This window comes from Diaporthe amygdali, assembly GCF_026229845.1.
Source record: "Diaporthe amygdali strain CAA958 chromosome Unknown NODE_40_length_369474_cov_65_526704, whole genome shotgun sequence".
In the NCBI taxonomy this organism is placed as follows: domain Eukaryota; kingdom Fungi; phylum Ascomycota; class Sordariomycetes; order Diaporthales; family Diaporthaceae; genus Diaporthe; species Diaporthe amygdali.
In genome coordinates, this window is record NW_026517060.1 from 53,782 (window position 1) to 69,889 (window position 16,108).

A 16,108-nucleotide genomic window follows, 5' to 3' on the forward strand; every position below is an offset into this window, starting at 1 on the left:
GGTGCACAGTCTTAACTGTAATTGTGAATGTGACAATGTCCAAGACGATATCCGTAGATTGAGATCAGATCGACGTTTGCTCAGAATCGCGGAGCAACACAGCGGTGTACCAAGGTATGTTGATGTCCTGCTCAATACTGATCGTGGGAAGTTGGTCGCTCCTTGAGGCAGAGCCAGGATGCGGGGGCTGATCCCATCGCCTTAGGACAGTCCTGTTGTTGGGAAGAAAAGCGTGGCTTATGATGATACGCTTGTGCGGATCAAATGTGACATGGCTCAGGGGTCTTTACACAAGCGCCAACAGACCTACAACTTTTGCATCACGTTCTACGTATTTGGGGGCAGAATCATGTTGGTCCATCCAGTACCACCGATCATTTGCCCAACAGGTAAAGTCAGGCCCCGCCTCTGTGCATATTGGTTCTCACACCCCCGCTGACTGTGAGAAATGGTATAGGCTGTTTCTTGCAGCAGCCCCTGGGTTGCTTATATGGATGGTGGATGACCCGACGCTTGTACTAAATCAGAGGAAGCCCCTTCAGCCTAACTATCTCAGCCGTATCGGAAATAAGGTGACCCCAACAGCATATAGAAATTTTACACAAAGTGAAGAGCAGACCTTCCTACCTATGAGATATTGTTATAATATGCATGTCTTATTTAAAATGGCAAGAAGTCATGATGCTCAAGGGTTCAGGGCTTAAGCATTTTTCAATTTGTTCTCTTGCAGAAGATTCACTTCTTCTCCATTACCAGCTTCACGATGCTCGTTTTGGATGTACCAGAATTGGAACATACCTAGCAGCTGATACTGCCAATGAAGCCTTTGGTCAGCACAGGTACAGCCTTGATCTACCAGCACAGTCTTCAATACCCGTCTGATGAATGATGTCGCATTACAGCAGATAATGTAGTTGCTACTCAAATTCTTAGAGTTCCCCGAGCATAAGGTCTGTATGCAGCTCGCGAGAGTGACTAAATATAATGTGTGGAGTTCAGCACAATGCAGGATCGGGTTTATAATCTGGCCAAGACATCCAAGAGTTCCTCAACTTTGAGCCATTGGTCCTACGTATCTTGGCCAGCTGATCATGCGTCTACACACCATTCATAACATGAATAATTCAAAGTGCAGGCTGGTCAACGAGAAGGTATCCCGGACTGGTTGGAAAGAATGTCCTGGATAATATGCTGCATCGTGTTTGAAGAAGCGTGGAAAAGCTGGGTTGAAAATTACCTCTTCATCATATAGCACCCCATGAGACGGCGTGGAAAGCGTGAGAAGGGCCTGTTACGCTCGAAAGTCTCATAGAAAATGCACTCGGTGAGCTGACAATGATTCAATTCAAGCCCTAAAGTCTATCAAAGGTGTCTGCTAATTCTACACAAATATTTCACCGGACAAAAGCTTGGGCCAGGAGCTGGCAGCGACTTGTGACAAGGTAAGAAAAAAGTTAAGAATGAAGAGAAAATACATACTTAAGTCTCTATTCATCTGTCTCATCATTTAATCATAACTTGCTATTATAGAAGGACTGTACAACGTAAAACAAGATCAAAGCTCGACATGATGATACCAACATCACAGGACTCGCTACCATAGCCTTGTGTACAAATCAATGCGTTTTATGTATATAATTCTAATCATGGGAATATTTCTCTTGTGGAAGGTTAGCAAGTAAGTGGGATGGATGGTTGTAGAGCAGCTCTTGAAGATTTTGACATCTGGACTGAACCGCGTATGATAATCTCGGCGATATCCTGGCTGCGCATGAAAGCTAGGTTGCGATATGAGACGGCTTCTCAATGCACCAGAGGCCTTTGGGCACATGAGTTTGGGAGGGGGGTCAGCTTTCTGCCCGTCCTAACAGAGTACCGTATCCTCCTGACTTCGGTAGTGTTCCCTTCGTCGGCAACATCAGCAGAGAAGTCATCAACAATCACTTCATCTCGGTGAAGACATCTCATTGTCACAACGTATTCGGTGCTTGAATCTCATTTGCGCATGCATAAGGGACCCACACGTTCTTTGATGGCACAAAAGCAGCTCACCTGACCGGCAGGAAACCAGAGCGCATCTGAAATTCCCTCAAATCCAATGCAAAGAGCAAGTTCAGATTTTTAGGAAGTGAAAAGGAGTCGTAAGTCACACCACTGCCGCGTCATTTGCGGCATATATTGGCCGCGCACCTGAGGCTGGCGAGGCATATGTTGTGATCCGGAACATGACTTACCCAGTCAGCACTGTGGGACGGACGGCTTCGCATGACCCGGGAGCGGTTGACTCGCCAGTTTGCAGATCATAACTCTTCGGTGCGAGCTGATTCTGAGGCTTATCAGCTCGGGTATCGCACCTGCGCTTCCAGATTGTCCAGGTCGTGGACAATAATTAACGCACGAGATTGGGGACGAAATTAAAGCGGTTGAACCCGGGGAGCTGGGGACCCGCATTCTTGAAATTACTTATGGAATCAAAGAGCACAATCTTATATAAGCACTCAAGGTGAAACCCTCCTTGGATCGAGCACCAGCCCTACGTGTTTGTGCATTGAAGAGCTTCGTGAACGACAGTTTGGCTACAGCACAAAGTTGAACGATGGCTTACAGCCGCAACAGCGGCAATAAAGGATTCTCGGGGACCATGCCATGACAAGGGTAATATGCAAGCAGCCAAGCTAGTTGAGATTTCACAAAATATACATACACTCAAGGCTTGAAGCTTGATGCGTGATTTGCAGCGCAACAAGACGTCTCGACTTGTTCAATCCAAAGACATGGTAGCTTGGCCAACGGAACCCAATCCAGGCCGTAAGCTTGGGTGCAATTTGATCGCTGTTCCTGTTATGCTCACGGAATCCACCTTCGAATTCCGCGGTTCGCGTTGTCTGCTACGCTGGATAATAAAGCTTTTGTCATTTAGCCCGGCATGATGAATAACTAATGCGAAGTCGCATGAACACAGCACGTAACAAGATCATGTGAAGGTTTGCGTACTGATGTGGACCTCGAATCCTATCAACAAGCCATACTCGCACTGCACTGCCAGTGCCAAACACGAATACGGCGACCCAGGGGTAAGACTCCGTTCACATGAAGACATGACTTGCTGTGAAGATGCCACCGGCATCGCCAGATGCTACTCTCAAGAGGCAACCGATTCGTTGATCCAGAATAATCAGCCCTGCAAGACAGATCTGAAGCAAAATCGGTTGATCTCGGAAAGTCGGTGCTGTGATACGGGCAGACATCAATCTCACATGACAGCCACTTTCAGCAAGGGGCCGGCCGTTTGCTGGAACCCGCATGAGATGTGTTCTGCGGTGACCGCGGCGGGTTTACGATCACATTCTCGGCCAGCAACAGTTTCCGAGTGAGCGCTCGTCTGAACTATTGAAGTTGTGCTTTGATGAATATCCCTCAAAATATTCAGGTAAGCGGGTGAACAACAGACCACAAGAGGCCAGGAGACCAAGGGCCATACAGAAGTTGAGTGACTTAGTGCATGAGGTTTGGCATTGCGCGGCCAGATAAGCAGAAATAAAGTTTAGGCCGCCGCTGTAACCGAGGGAACGGCAGCCTCGGCGGGCTTGGGTCTGACAAACTGCTTCGCGCATGACGCTGAGCAACCCGAGGCCGAGTAGGGTGTTGTGAGATTTTAGGACGGCTCGGGAACAAAGGACATCAGGTGGCTTCGTCTTTCCGACCAGCGGGAAGGAAGGGAACAAAAAAGCCGCACCCACCTAGCAATAAGCTCCCGCCGGACTGAGACGCGGGCCACGAAACCGCGGGCTGTGCAATGAATGTTTGGTCTAGGCAGAGGCATGCTCGGTTTGTGACCGTATATGCAATTGGAAGCAACAAAACGGTCCAGAAACTTACACCAGAAGCCCCTTACCGATGACTTCGCGGTTGTGCGCGGCGAGGCCCAGCGTGGCCGCCAACAGGTAGGTGATGGAAATTAGCAGTCCACCACCCAATTTGAGACAATCCTCCTGCAACAACATGGCATGCCAGGCGACCGGTTGTTTATTTGCGGCGCCAGCGCGGGAATGGTGCGCGCTTGTTGACCGCGCTTGACAGGCCATCATCCGCCGCAGGATGTTTGATGTTGGCAAATTTCTTAGATAGGCTTTGCTGCGGCGCAGAATAGCAGGGCCTCTCCCGCGCCAGACCATATGTTTCAAGGGTCCTTACCGTGGTACCAACAGAGGAAGACCCGCATAGAGCACCAGAAATAGTGGTAGCCTAGGCCAAGCCGAAGGACTCCCAGGGTGGCAGCTAGCTGACCTGCTCGGGGGTCGCAGGAACTCGTCCCGCTGCTTTGTTGACGAGAAGTTTCGAGTTGATGTTGATTCCTCGCCTTGATACGACACCCCACAAAGGGATCTCCTGAAATAACCTAGCAGAGGACATATTGCCCAACGAGCAGGCGACTTCGCTGTTCCTGATGCTACCGCCCGCTAGACCATCCTGGAATGCCTAGAATGACTCACGCCCTTGAAATGGACACCTTAAGAAGGGAGTTAGGGGTCCAATAGGGCGGCGGGCATGATCCAAGCAGCGCGTTCCCCTGGCACCAAAGCATAATAAGCGGACCGCAGGGCTGAGCGAACTACAAGCCGTGCATGACAGGTCTTGACTTTTCCTCGCTCCCATGGCGGATACAACATGCAGGCCGAATAGAGTTCGCCAAGTCAGCCATGTTGTGGCATTGTCAACGTTAAAACTCAGCAACGAGCTCCACAATGTTTCGAAGAACAACAATGCTACAGCAAGCATGTTGCGACGAACGGGGCCCGTCGGAAAACGTAGGAGGGGGGCGGTTCGGTGGTCAGTGGCCCAAGCACTGCCAGGCTTCCGGGCTCCCTCTCGGCCCGGAGCCCAAGGCACTTGGACTCGGTCGAGAGCCCGGAGTTTGCGATCGATGATCGGGACTCTGATGATGCACAAGATCACGAAAGAGCAGCAAATTTCATCAGGCCGGACGTCAGCTCCGGGGAGGGGATGGAAGATCGGCTCCGGAAGCGTCATCGAGATCTCTGACCAACCCGCTAGTGCGGTGCCGTGCATATTCAATACCGCCCAGCTGGGACTGCGTCAGTGGGAGAGTGGTGCACCGAGTCTGTGCGATTCCACATGACGGCGGACACAGGCTCGGTATTGGGACCTCGGCCAAGACAGTGTCGTTTGAATTCCTGTTGGCAAGCCACAGCAAGCCACTAGCAAGCAGTGAAGCGTCGACCGCTAAGGCGTGCTGGGGGTAGTGGTGCCGTGATGCCGATGCTCTTGCGATATGACGATGTTTCTTGACACCGAAGCGAGGGCAATGATGGCCAGTGAGGTCCTCGTCTGACCCGCCGTATCGATTTTCCTGTTTAGGGGCTGGAGTTGAACGGCAAGGGGCTTGGCTGATTGGGTGCCAGCGGGATTGAGGTGCCAGACGTGCTCCATCCATTTCTCTGGCTGTGGCATGTTTCATCCGGGGGTTGCATCTTGGAATCAAGATTCTAGAAAAACCTGCCACGAGCCATGACAGCACCGCCACATCACGGAGCCCTCCAAGAGTCGATCCCGATGAAATGGTACGGGCCAAAAGGGCTACCTAGATATTCAATAAGGCAGAAACTATCAAAGGCATCTGGCAGGTACGCGCGACGCGCTGTTTGGGTTAATTCCGCACATTGGCCGCTGGGATGGGATTTGTTCCGTCCGGTCTATCATGATGGACGACTACGAGCACCAGATCTGATTCTCACAAGCGCATCGAGAATGCGGACTTATCTCTCCGTCCGATTCAGTATGAAGGGCGCTAGAGACGGCAGCAATTCAATGCCTAGCGTTTCGAGAGGACACAATGGGGGGAGGCGTCGTGGCGTCCTAAGTGCCAAGATCTGCGTCCGGCGCGTAAGGCTTGGGCGGAGGACAGGAACCTTCCGATGGCTTTCGAGTGGCTGGATTGGAGGAATCGTGAGAGTGACGAGATAATTCGTCGTGATCGTGAACATGGTGAGATTCAAGGCTAGAGTTCACCCAGTAGCTGGATGTATGGACAAAGAAATTGCGGCATAGACGGATCGAAACTGACGACGTTGACATCAGCCTCTTCCCGTTGCACTCCACGCCGTGACTCCGTCTCCAGTGCTAGCACGCACTCGTGTGGGGTAGTAGTCTGCCGTTGGCCAACAGAAACGGTCACAGCTCTAACGGTGGAGACGCAGTGAATGTGGCAGCATCGTGCCTTTTGCAAGCGATCTGTGAACAAACTCTTCATCATCACACTTTTTCGCGTTGCCAATTCTTAGCTCCCAAGGGGCCTCCACCACCAGAGGGCACGAGACGCCCGCAGATATGACCTCTCTGACCTTGCTATAGAACTCCTATCGCGCGTGACTGGACTAGAGAAGATATTCACTTACTGAAGCATTCTATGTCGTCTTGCTGCGCTGCAGCCTAGTCGTCCAATCTCGCCAGCGACGCGCCTCGTCACGCCAAATGCACCTGATAAATCACGAAGCTCACTGTCACTATCAAACACGTTGCCGCCCACTGAGATCTGCAAGAGGTAGCTGTGGGGACTTTGGCCAAGAGTCTTCATTGCGACCTTCTCTTTCTCGGCCGAGTGAACTGAGGGGTTACGGCGCAGAGCAGCAGGCAGAGTCGCGCGTCTGAACAGGTTGTTGCTGCAGCCGTCAGTCGTCGGATCTCATGCTCCGTCTCCATCTGGCAGATTGCAGTCATGGAACATACGGCAATCACAAAACCACAATTTGGTATGCAAGGAATCGATCGTAGATGTTGATCCCCCAGGTGATCTTCGCAGACACGCAGACGAGTTCGAATCCACCTTTTGAACCCGCTGTATTGGACTGCCTACAGACTGTGGCTGATTTTAGGGCTGTTACTCTGCTACTCTCTGGCTATCCACCTGCTCTTGAGGCGTGGCAAGAATTATGTCTACCTCTCTCGTCCTGACAATCGAACTCACACCGCTGTTGGACTGATGACGCTGCTCGTCGTTTGGACGCACATCATCGAGATGGGCCATACACCAAGTCTGAAATTTCACCCATCATCAGTAGACCATTCACGATCGTTGGCTCAGCGACGCGTTGCTCCCAAACGTGGCTTACGTGCCGTGACTGGATTGGTGTGAGGCTGAGATCTCGATGAATCGAGGAGGGCGGGTGGCGAGAACGGTTCCAACCGCTCATGGTATCTATTGCATCTTGATATCGAGGTCCAACGGGCCGCTCGAAACGGTGTTGTTACTGGCTGCCCAGAGCCCCCTCCACCTTCCCACCGACCTGCAGACCCAACCGCTGAGAAGTGAAAAGGTTGGGCACTCTGATGGCGCCTGCATTGAGGCCAGAGCAGCAGCCAGCCGAGACAATGTACACAGTCTCGCAACAAGGGCAGCCAGCCATATGTACTATGTACGGCGCATCCTCGTATGCATGTGAGGAGTCGCCGAGCTGAGGCCTGAGTGCCCAGACGGTAGCGGACTCCGTTGAACGAAGACCCAGACTCTATTGAATGGACCTGACTGCTAGGACTCGCCAGAACTCACCAGTCCAGGCCATCACGCTGTGGACCGTTTGAGGACCAGCTTCTCCACGGTTGAGCCCTCTGGACCCAGCGACGTGCAGAACGTGCAGCCCAAAAAGGGGCCGCGGATCTAAGATTGGGTGCGGATCAAAGTCTGGACTCTCGCCTTGCCCTTGTCGCTTAGCTGGCTTTCTCCGGTTTCCCCACCGTTTTACTCTCCTAGCCTGGACGGGCTGCTCAGTCACCTCACGCATTACTGTGGACTTTGCCCACCATCAGGCCATCACATACCAGCCCCTACAATAACGAGCGCTCCCCGGCTGGCCCGTTTGGCCCCCCTGACAGCGAGATCAAGCCGTGACCTCCGCTGTCACCCGCAGATTCGGCATAAGGGGAACACTATGTAGGAAGCACACGACAGACTTCCCCGGAGCACGGCCGCAATTTCAACGGGGAAAGGGAGAAGACTCGGCGTGTTACTACAGCATCACCTCAGATTGCATGGGCCGGATGGGGAGAGGCACCAGCGTCAAATAGAGTGGCCCAAAATTTTTTCGCTTTCGGACACAGCGCTGCTGGCATTGCAACACACACCCATACCCCAGTAGGAGAAGTAGGAGACAGACGCTGGGATTGCACCTCAGACCAGCTGACCAGGCCCAGGCTGCAACGCTGGGCAGTGACTACACAGCACCATCGCTGCGCACGGGGTGATTCGAAAGACCGCTGGAGAGGGGCTGTCTGTCAGCTTACAAGACGTTAGGCTGTCTCGGCACATTGGCACGACCTCGGGGCCAAGTCTCGGAGTTATGTGCTCAGCCCGGAACATCCAATGGTGGAAAGTTCCTCGCTGCACCCAACACAGCGCAACCTTGTCTGCGGCCACATACTCTCACAGCAAAGTCGTCACGGACACGCAGTCTCTTCTCGAAACGTGAAACTTGTGGGATGTTTTTCGACGGTTACGCGGCCGTGATGAACCGTGGCCCATAATTACTATTCAACTGATCTCTGCTGCGGCTAAATTGCACTGCACAGAGCTACCAGGCATGGACAGTACCAGAGTGCTGTGAAGAGGCTGACAAGCATCATCCTTCACAAAAGCACTTTGTGTGAGGAACTGGTGTCTACAGTTACGGTACTGAATGTTCCTGAAACTGTGGGAATGAACGGGCTGGACCAAGAACGGGGTCCACCTGCAATATCCGTTTTATGGTGGTCCGTTTGGGCCAGACGACGACGACCCCCCTTCTGGCAGCTGGGGTCGATACAGATACGCGGTACGCGATACGCAGGACGCAGGAAGCGAAGCACTGCCCGCCCTACCAGAGGGATCGAGAAATCCTCTTTGTCCTTGCACAGTTCCAGCTCAGGCACACGGAATTAAGCAGAGAGGACCCCGGCCGCCCAGAGATAGACCCCCTGGTAAGAGGAAGAATCGGATAATTGCATCTATGTAAAGCCTACCGATCCACCCGTCCATGTGTCTGGGATGCGACTGTCTCACTGCACACTGCCAGGAGAACCCTGGCACAGCCCCTCGTCGCCCTGGCGAGCAGCAGATGGGTACGTATCGCCAAGCTAGTGTCTGGACCGGCGTCGAAAAGGTACGTAGCTGGCGTCCCCTGCTCACACACCCATTGTAGTTCTTGCTGTGCCGATCTCCCATGTTCTAATCCTGAGCCCGGATACACACCAGAATGCTCGATCCATAAGACCCTCCCTCGGCCCCCTTCCTTCTTTGACCATTTATCACTTGGCCCTCCCACCCTTCCACGTCCATATCAACGAAAACCCAAACACAACACGAACAAGGACAAACTTTACAACAAAGCAACTGCATCTTCAGACGATCGTCTCAACACTCACACCTCGCACCGACCTAACAACTACACAGCCATAGCTGTCAACACCCGAACAGACCCAACAGGCAGAGGGCCTATTTGACATCCACAGCCGCAATGATGGTTTCCTCCGTACGACCCTCCAAGAAGCACTACGACAGCTCCTCATCAGCGTCTTCGTATGGGTCCTTCTCATCCTCAGACTCTGATGTCTCAGCAAGCTCCCTACGAGCCAGCATGGAGCGTCCCGTCGCCTCAATCGAGATCATCCGCTGTCTCCGCTGCGCGCGCAGCGTGGAGATGACAACAACGGATGATGCCAGCATGTACGGCATGATTCGAGTGGGGACTGGCATCTACTACTGCGACAGGTGCGCGAGAATGACAGGGTACGGAAAGTGAGCGAGGGAACGAAAGAATATTAAGCACTGCGCTGCCGCCAACACTGCCGCCACTACTCAACCCAATCGACATGCTGCACCAGCACAACACGACCATGAACGCTGGGGAGCATCTTGAGCCTCCAGCTTCAGCTCTGACAGGACCACCCTCCGCCATCTTGGTGCCCCACTCCATACCTGGTCAACGACCCCTCCGCTGAAGCCATCAGGCCCGTGCGTGTGGAGTTGAAGGATTCACTGGTGAGCTCGCTAAGGCCAATGCCCCAAAGACGATCGTGGCCCCGTGAGCATTATCTCGAAGGAGCATTTCAGCCATGAGGCCGCCACGCACGCTACATCAGAATACAGATTCTGATCGGCGTTCTGCGGTGCTTGTTTGCCGACATGCATGCGCCCGCAAACCTCGGTTGTGAGGAGGGAGCCTGCGGATAAGGTTCGCCTAGTCGATCGTGGATCTGCCGAAGGACAGGGCAAGATTTACCCCATGTCCACGGACCACAACCACACCAAACCTAGCCACGCCAACCACGAGACGGAAGCGTACCGAGATGAGTTGACGAGGTCGCCACCCCCGGAGAGTTTGACGCCTTTGTTGTGTGATCCTCAATCATGATAGGACAGAGTGGCTTCCAGCACAGGAGGCCACTGAGGTCCAATAAGGATCGTCAACCAGCTGGCGACTATCTCAGGCAGTGTCAGCCCCGCCATCCGACCAACTTTTTCGCTGCATTGCTGCGACACGAAGAATATCCGCAGCCACCGCCTGGCTGTCATGCACCAGGTGATTGAGTTCTTCTGGAAAACGCGACCGCTCATCTCATCTGCACGACTTACTGCGTCAAGAACTGGTTGCATCAAGTCACATTCGATAACGACAAAGCAATCATCCAATGGCAAAACAGCCCCGACTCATACCCACCCAAGCAGGCTGAGTCGCGAGGTCTCCACGCCCAGAAGTGATCAGCACGCCCTGCATCTTGAATCTGGCATTATCCCACTCTGGAGCGTCAAAACCCGTCGACTCCTCACATCATACCAGCGTCACTTCCATTTTTTTCGCCAGGTTTGGAACGGTATCTGACTTACCCTGGCTCACCCCGACTCGGATCAAAAGCAACCTTCGGTTTTTACGAAGTCGGGTACGGGTCGAGGAACCTCCTTCTTGGCCTGCATTACCTTCACCAATCTTGATCCCCCACCTCCCGAGCTGGCAGATGCGGGTGGGATTCATCGACATTCTAGCGGGGCCATTCACACTTTCATCACCTGCCACACTCTCACAGACTCAAGTTATCGGGCTGGATCTCAATTGAGGGGAGGAACATCATAATTACAGCGGGTCTTGTATTTTGATCTTTTTCTATTCTTCGCTCTACTTCTTGAACGAGGATGTTTTGTTGTCTTTGCGCGCGAATACCCCCCTCAATGCGTTACGGAGAGCGACAGACTCTCGCGGAGGAAAACTTGATCAGGACCCTGACTCTTGTAGCGAGCAAGGCGTTTTGCATTTTGCATGGGAGCGGAGGACAAAGCTTGAATACAAACTCCCTCCCCTCTTCACATAAGCGTTTCCGGGTTTCGGACTGACTTCATGTCACTTGTCGCACGGCGTTTCTCATTTACCCTACGGTCATAGCATATGGAGTACACGAGGAGAAAAGAAACGGCATAGAAACACGAATTGCCCAGGCAACAAAATCAAAAAGACACATTTCAAATCACCTTGAGCAATTCCAAAAATCTTGATGTAACTTTAAACCATGTCTCCCGAACATCCGTAGTAGCCGTTGCAGACACATGACAGTTGCAATCGAGGGTGCGTCCCCTCGGGCGGCATCGGGACTCAAGCCTTGGAAGATCTAAGACAATTGGACGCCCTGATGTCTCTCAAATTGCCCGACAAATTCTATGACTTTCTCCCTCTGTATACGCGAAGAAGCACGGCAGGGCTGTAGCAGTACCTGAGGCGGGCCGCCAAGACCCAGTTCGGGATGGAACCCTTATGTCTTTCCTTTTTCATCCCCCGACAGGCGAATGGAACCCTTTGTCTCAACCTCTTACCTGCCCTCGTTGCCCTATCTCTGACCCTTGTCTTAGACAAATCGGCTGGCGCGTGGGGAATGCTAGGATCTGTGTGCGTCCGCGAAAGATGCCACGGTTGCCCAACAACAACAAATACAACAAAAAAATTCTATTGTGTAACTCATGCCGTGACCGCGTCAGGCCCGCCTGCACTGCAGAAATGCATGTGTGAGGCGAGAGAGTTGCACGGTGGGCCTGTCGGGCAACCGGTGGCTTGAATGGCTTGATGGCTTGACGGGGGAACATACGCCGCGGTTTGTTCGGGGAAAATGTTCTCTTTCTCGTTCTCGCATTCACACTTTGCCCTGGCTTGAGTTGCTCTTGATTGCATGTCTGCGCTGTTATCTCGCACCACGGAACCAACACGCGAAGATCAGGGCACTCGCCGCTGCAGCCTCATGATCGAGGGAATATTAGTGCGATCAGGGAGGCTTACATGGTTGGCGGTGCTGTCGTAGTGATCGCCCGAGGGGTTGATCGCCTATCCGAATCACCGGGTGACGGACGAACGAACCAGTGGGCTGGGCCGGGGTAAGGGAAACACCACCAGCGGCGAAGGGCGACCCTGTCTCTCTGTATGTATGTATGTATGTCTGCCTGCTGGGATGGCTGGATGAACGCCGATGTCCATGAAGTGAATGCGAGACTGAGGGATCACGCACGCCGCCACGACCACCTCACCTTACCCCAGAAGCTGCTCCGGCAGATGGCGAACAATACCCCGGTGAGCTGCTCTCTTTGCGCCAAGTTTCTTCTTGGTGCGTACGTGTTTGCGTGTGTGTGATCTGCCGTTTCCCACGCCCGCTAGTGCACCTGTCGTCCAAGAAGCACCGAGAAGGGGAAAAAACTCCATCGAGCGAGGGCCCCGGACAGGAAGTCCAGCCCTGCAGGCCGAGCGACGATGGTCTAGACCCGTCCGTCCGGTGATCATGCTTCGGGTGTGCCCACAGTGGGGAGCGAGGGCGATGGGAGCCATTCAGAGAGAGAGAACAAGCCCTGGAGGCGGCGGGGCATGGGCAAAGAAGGGAAAAGGAAAAAGGTTGGATTGGGATCAGGATGCGACGCTCAGAGTTCAGCCTCCCCAGGCCTCCCTGCTAATGGGCTGGTCCAGATCCTTTGAGTTGTTTTGTTTTCCCAGTCAGTCACGATGCCGACGACGACGAGGGTCGGCCGAAACCTGTCTCGCGGGGGCAATGGGACGTGAATGACCTGCAACGGTCTATGTGCATGCGCCATGGCTTGCAGCTTGAGCCCCATCTTCAAACCGCACAGTCATCCAGACAGTACAATATTGATACGAGCAGCTGTGGCCCCTTGCCCTTCGTGTCTGCACCGGCATTACTCAAAAGGCCAAGTTGCGACAGCTCCAATTCTTGGTTTTGCAGTGTCGTGGTCAGTGTGGTGCATAATGCTGGCCAGGCCTATGCGAGAGGACGGATTCCAACTGCCCACTTGCTTTTCTCCCCAGCCCCCTCCGGCCGCAGCGGAAACACAGAGGTCCGTTCTATCGTCCGGCGTCTGTCGCCGTGCTCCCGGCTGTCCCGGAGAACAGATAACACAGCTGATATCTTCGCGTGCTCGCGATCTTTATTCGCGCCGAGAGGCACGAGATTATACATGTAGTCTGCTCCGGCCCAAATCCGAATCTTGTGCCATATGACTTGCTCGCCACTCAGAAAGTCATAACCTGCCCAGAAAAAGGTTTGCTGGGCGGATCCCAGGCTGGAGAGTCTAGAATCCAGACCCTCTGTCTAAGTCCGAGATGTCGCGTACAGTACCCCCCCCCCCTTCATTCCCAAACAAGGCACACGACAGTCTTGCCCTGCCGTTATGCAATCTGGCGAGGCGATCGTGGTCGGATTGATTGATTGACGCCAAACACAGCCGGCTGCCAGCGTGCACACACACACCTGCACAGCTGCGGTGCACATTTCTGCATCAATAACTTGGAAGTTGTACCGTACCACCCAAGGCCCCCTCCCGTTTCGAACACCTACCTGGCACAGGCGGGCTGGGCGGGCGCCCCTGATTTGGATCTTGTTCCAAGGTCGTAACCCCAAGATCACGCTGCTGCACGTCTCTGAGTCGAATCGGTGCACGACGACATCATAGTCTGGGGGACCCCAAGGGTCCCAGAACCTAGCGCCGTGTGTGGGTGGCATGTCTCGTTAGTAGCGCCTCTTTGGTCATTTGTTGCACTTTCTGTTTCCCGGCGGTCAGTCGCACAGCAGCACGACGGCGCCGGCAGATGGGATGGGCTTCACGACCCGCGTGAGACCAACGGCATGCACGACAGCTTGGGCATCATTCTGGTCGGCGAGATCTGGTTCAAAATCTGCATTCAACGTCTGGTATGGGCCAGTCATTGGGCCGGGAGAAGCGATCAGCTCTGATCGTCAAACCTTATTGACCTCCATCGTCGCGGTGAAGGCATCGTCGCCTGGATACCAGGACGACACCATTCCCGTCAGACCGGTCTGGACACAGGCGGCGACGACCGGGCCAAGGAACAAAATGAGGCAATCCCCAGTCGCGACGAAGGACTGGGACGCTAGACCCTAGCGCGGCAACACCCGCTCCATTCCTGACAGGCAATTTGACAGCAACACTGGAGGGCCCTGACCTCATTGTGCAGCGAGCTAGTGCCTGTGGCACCGCGATGGCTTCAAGCCTCTCCCGGGGGGGAAACCAGATGAGACGCCCATGGCCTGGGGCCATACGTAAGCAGAGAGAGGCCGTCTTCTGCCAAGTTTCTAGACCCTTTTGGTGGCTGCGCAAGCAAGAAATACCCAAGAGGGTGGAAGAATCTTCTATCTTTGGCAGCTTGGGGGCCCCATTGATGCATGCGTGTGTGCGTTTCTGTCCAAGCTCCAAAGCTCCGAGCTTCATTCAGGTTGGCACGTCTCAACGCAGATGGGATGGTGGCTCACACTTTCACACCACCGCCATCAATACGGACGGATCAACATCAAAGCCACGATGGTGATGCATCTATACGTGCTGCTAATTCGAGAGCCGGACGACAAGAACACCTTCTCTGATGAACAGCCCCCCGGCTTATGGACGTCACTGACAGCTCTGGACACGACAACTTCAGTCCTCAGCAATCAGGGTCCAATCGTCGAGACCCTACCTGCTTGCAATGGCGTCGATCGGGGCGTGATGCTAATGACGCAGGGTCCGTCATGGTGACCGGCAGGGTGATAGTGCGGTGGCCTCTGCTAGCGGGCGGGTGAGAGACAGGCGCCGTCATAGTGCGAGGGTGATCAGAAGCGGTCTATGGTCTGCTTTGTTCGTCGTTTGGCTGCAGACCAGGGCTGCGACGCTGGCCGAGGCTCGACTTGTTGCACACGTTGGATGGAGCCCCCTGGCTTGTCAAGGCGCCGAACGGTCTAGACCTCGACGGCGGCGGCTGGAGATGCCCTCATCGCGAGGCGGTGGGTTGGCGAGCACGGTGGGATTTCTTCTGGCGATTTCCACGCCAAGAGCACAGTCAAAGGACCGATCGATGATCGACAGGCGGCGGAAGAAACTCTCCGCCCTCCACGTGTTGTAATGCAAATCACAGATGCTCCGCAGATTTCCGAGCATTCGGTTCGAACCGATTTGCACGAAATCGTCGATTTCCAACCCCGGATTGATTAGTAACCGTTTGAGGTCAGTTTCCACGTGAACCACTCGGAAGCCACGAGGCTCTCAAGAAAAGTGAGGGGATTCACATCGTTGACCTTTCGACCCCCTCTCCCGGCGATACGCCGAGGCCGCCCACATGTGCAGCCGCCCGGCCTCGGTCTGAAGTTCTCCCGCCAATTGATTATTGCTGCATACTGTGTTGCTTGCTGCGGGCAGACAAAATGAGCCCTAGGTGCATACTTCCTCTCAGCATGCATGTAGCTGTCCTTGAGCTGCTTGGGAAACGGCATAGCGCTGTATGCAGAGCAGCTTTCCACTGCACCAAATCATCTTGGCCGGGGTGGTTCTCCGCCGCCCCAAAGAAGCCAAGCGAGATGGCCAGCAAGACGCTGCATGGCAGTAGCCAGCTGCACAGCTCACAAAGAGTCCCACAGCCACCCCAAGACATGCAGTCGGATGCTAATTCCGGTATCCATCATCATACCTTATTCCTCTGCTGCGGAGCTCTGCAATGCGAGGCAGCATGCAGTACAGTGACATTCCCCTCCCCCAGAGGTGTCTTGGGTGGTGCGTCGTTGCAGCCCCCTGAGTCTCGAGATCCAT

General features: G+C 54.0%; 1 protein-coding gene across 1 annotated transcript; it reads left to right on the forward strand.

Annotated features, from left to right (window-relative positions):
• Positions 1 to 9,506: 9,506 nt before the first annotated feature.
• J7T55_007171 (uncharacterized protein) lies at positions 9,507 to 9,990 on the forward strand (the record flags this gene model as incomplete). The annotated part of the gene is made up of 2 exons (XM_053133873.1): positions 9,507 to 9,760; positions 9,816 to 9,990. The coding sequence occupies 2 exons, from the start codon at positions 9,507 to 9,509 to the stop codon at positions 9,988 to 9,990; spliced, it is 429 nt and encodes a 142-aa protein (XP_052988216.1).
• Between the last annotated feature and the right edge of the window lie 6,118 nt (positions 9,991 to 16,108).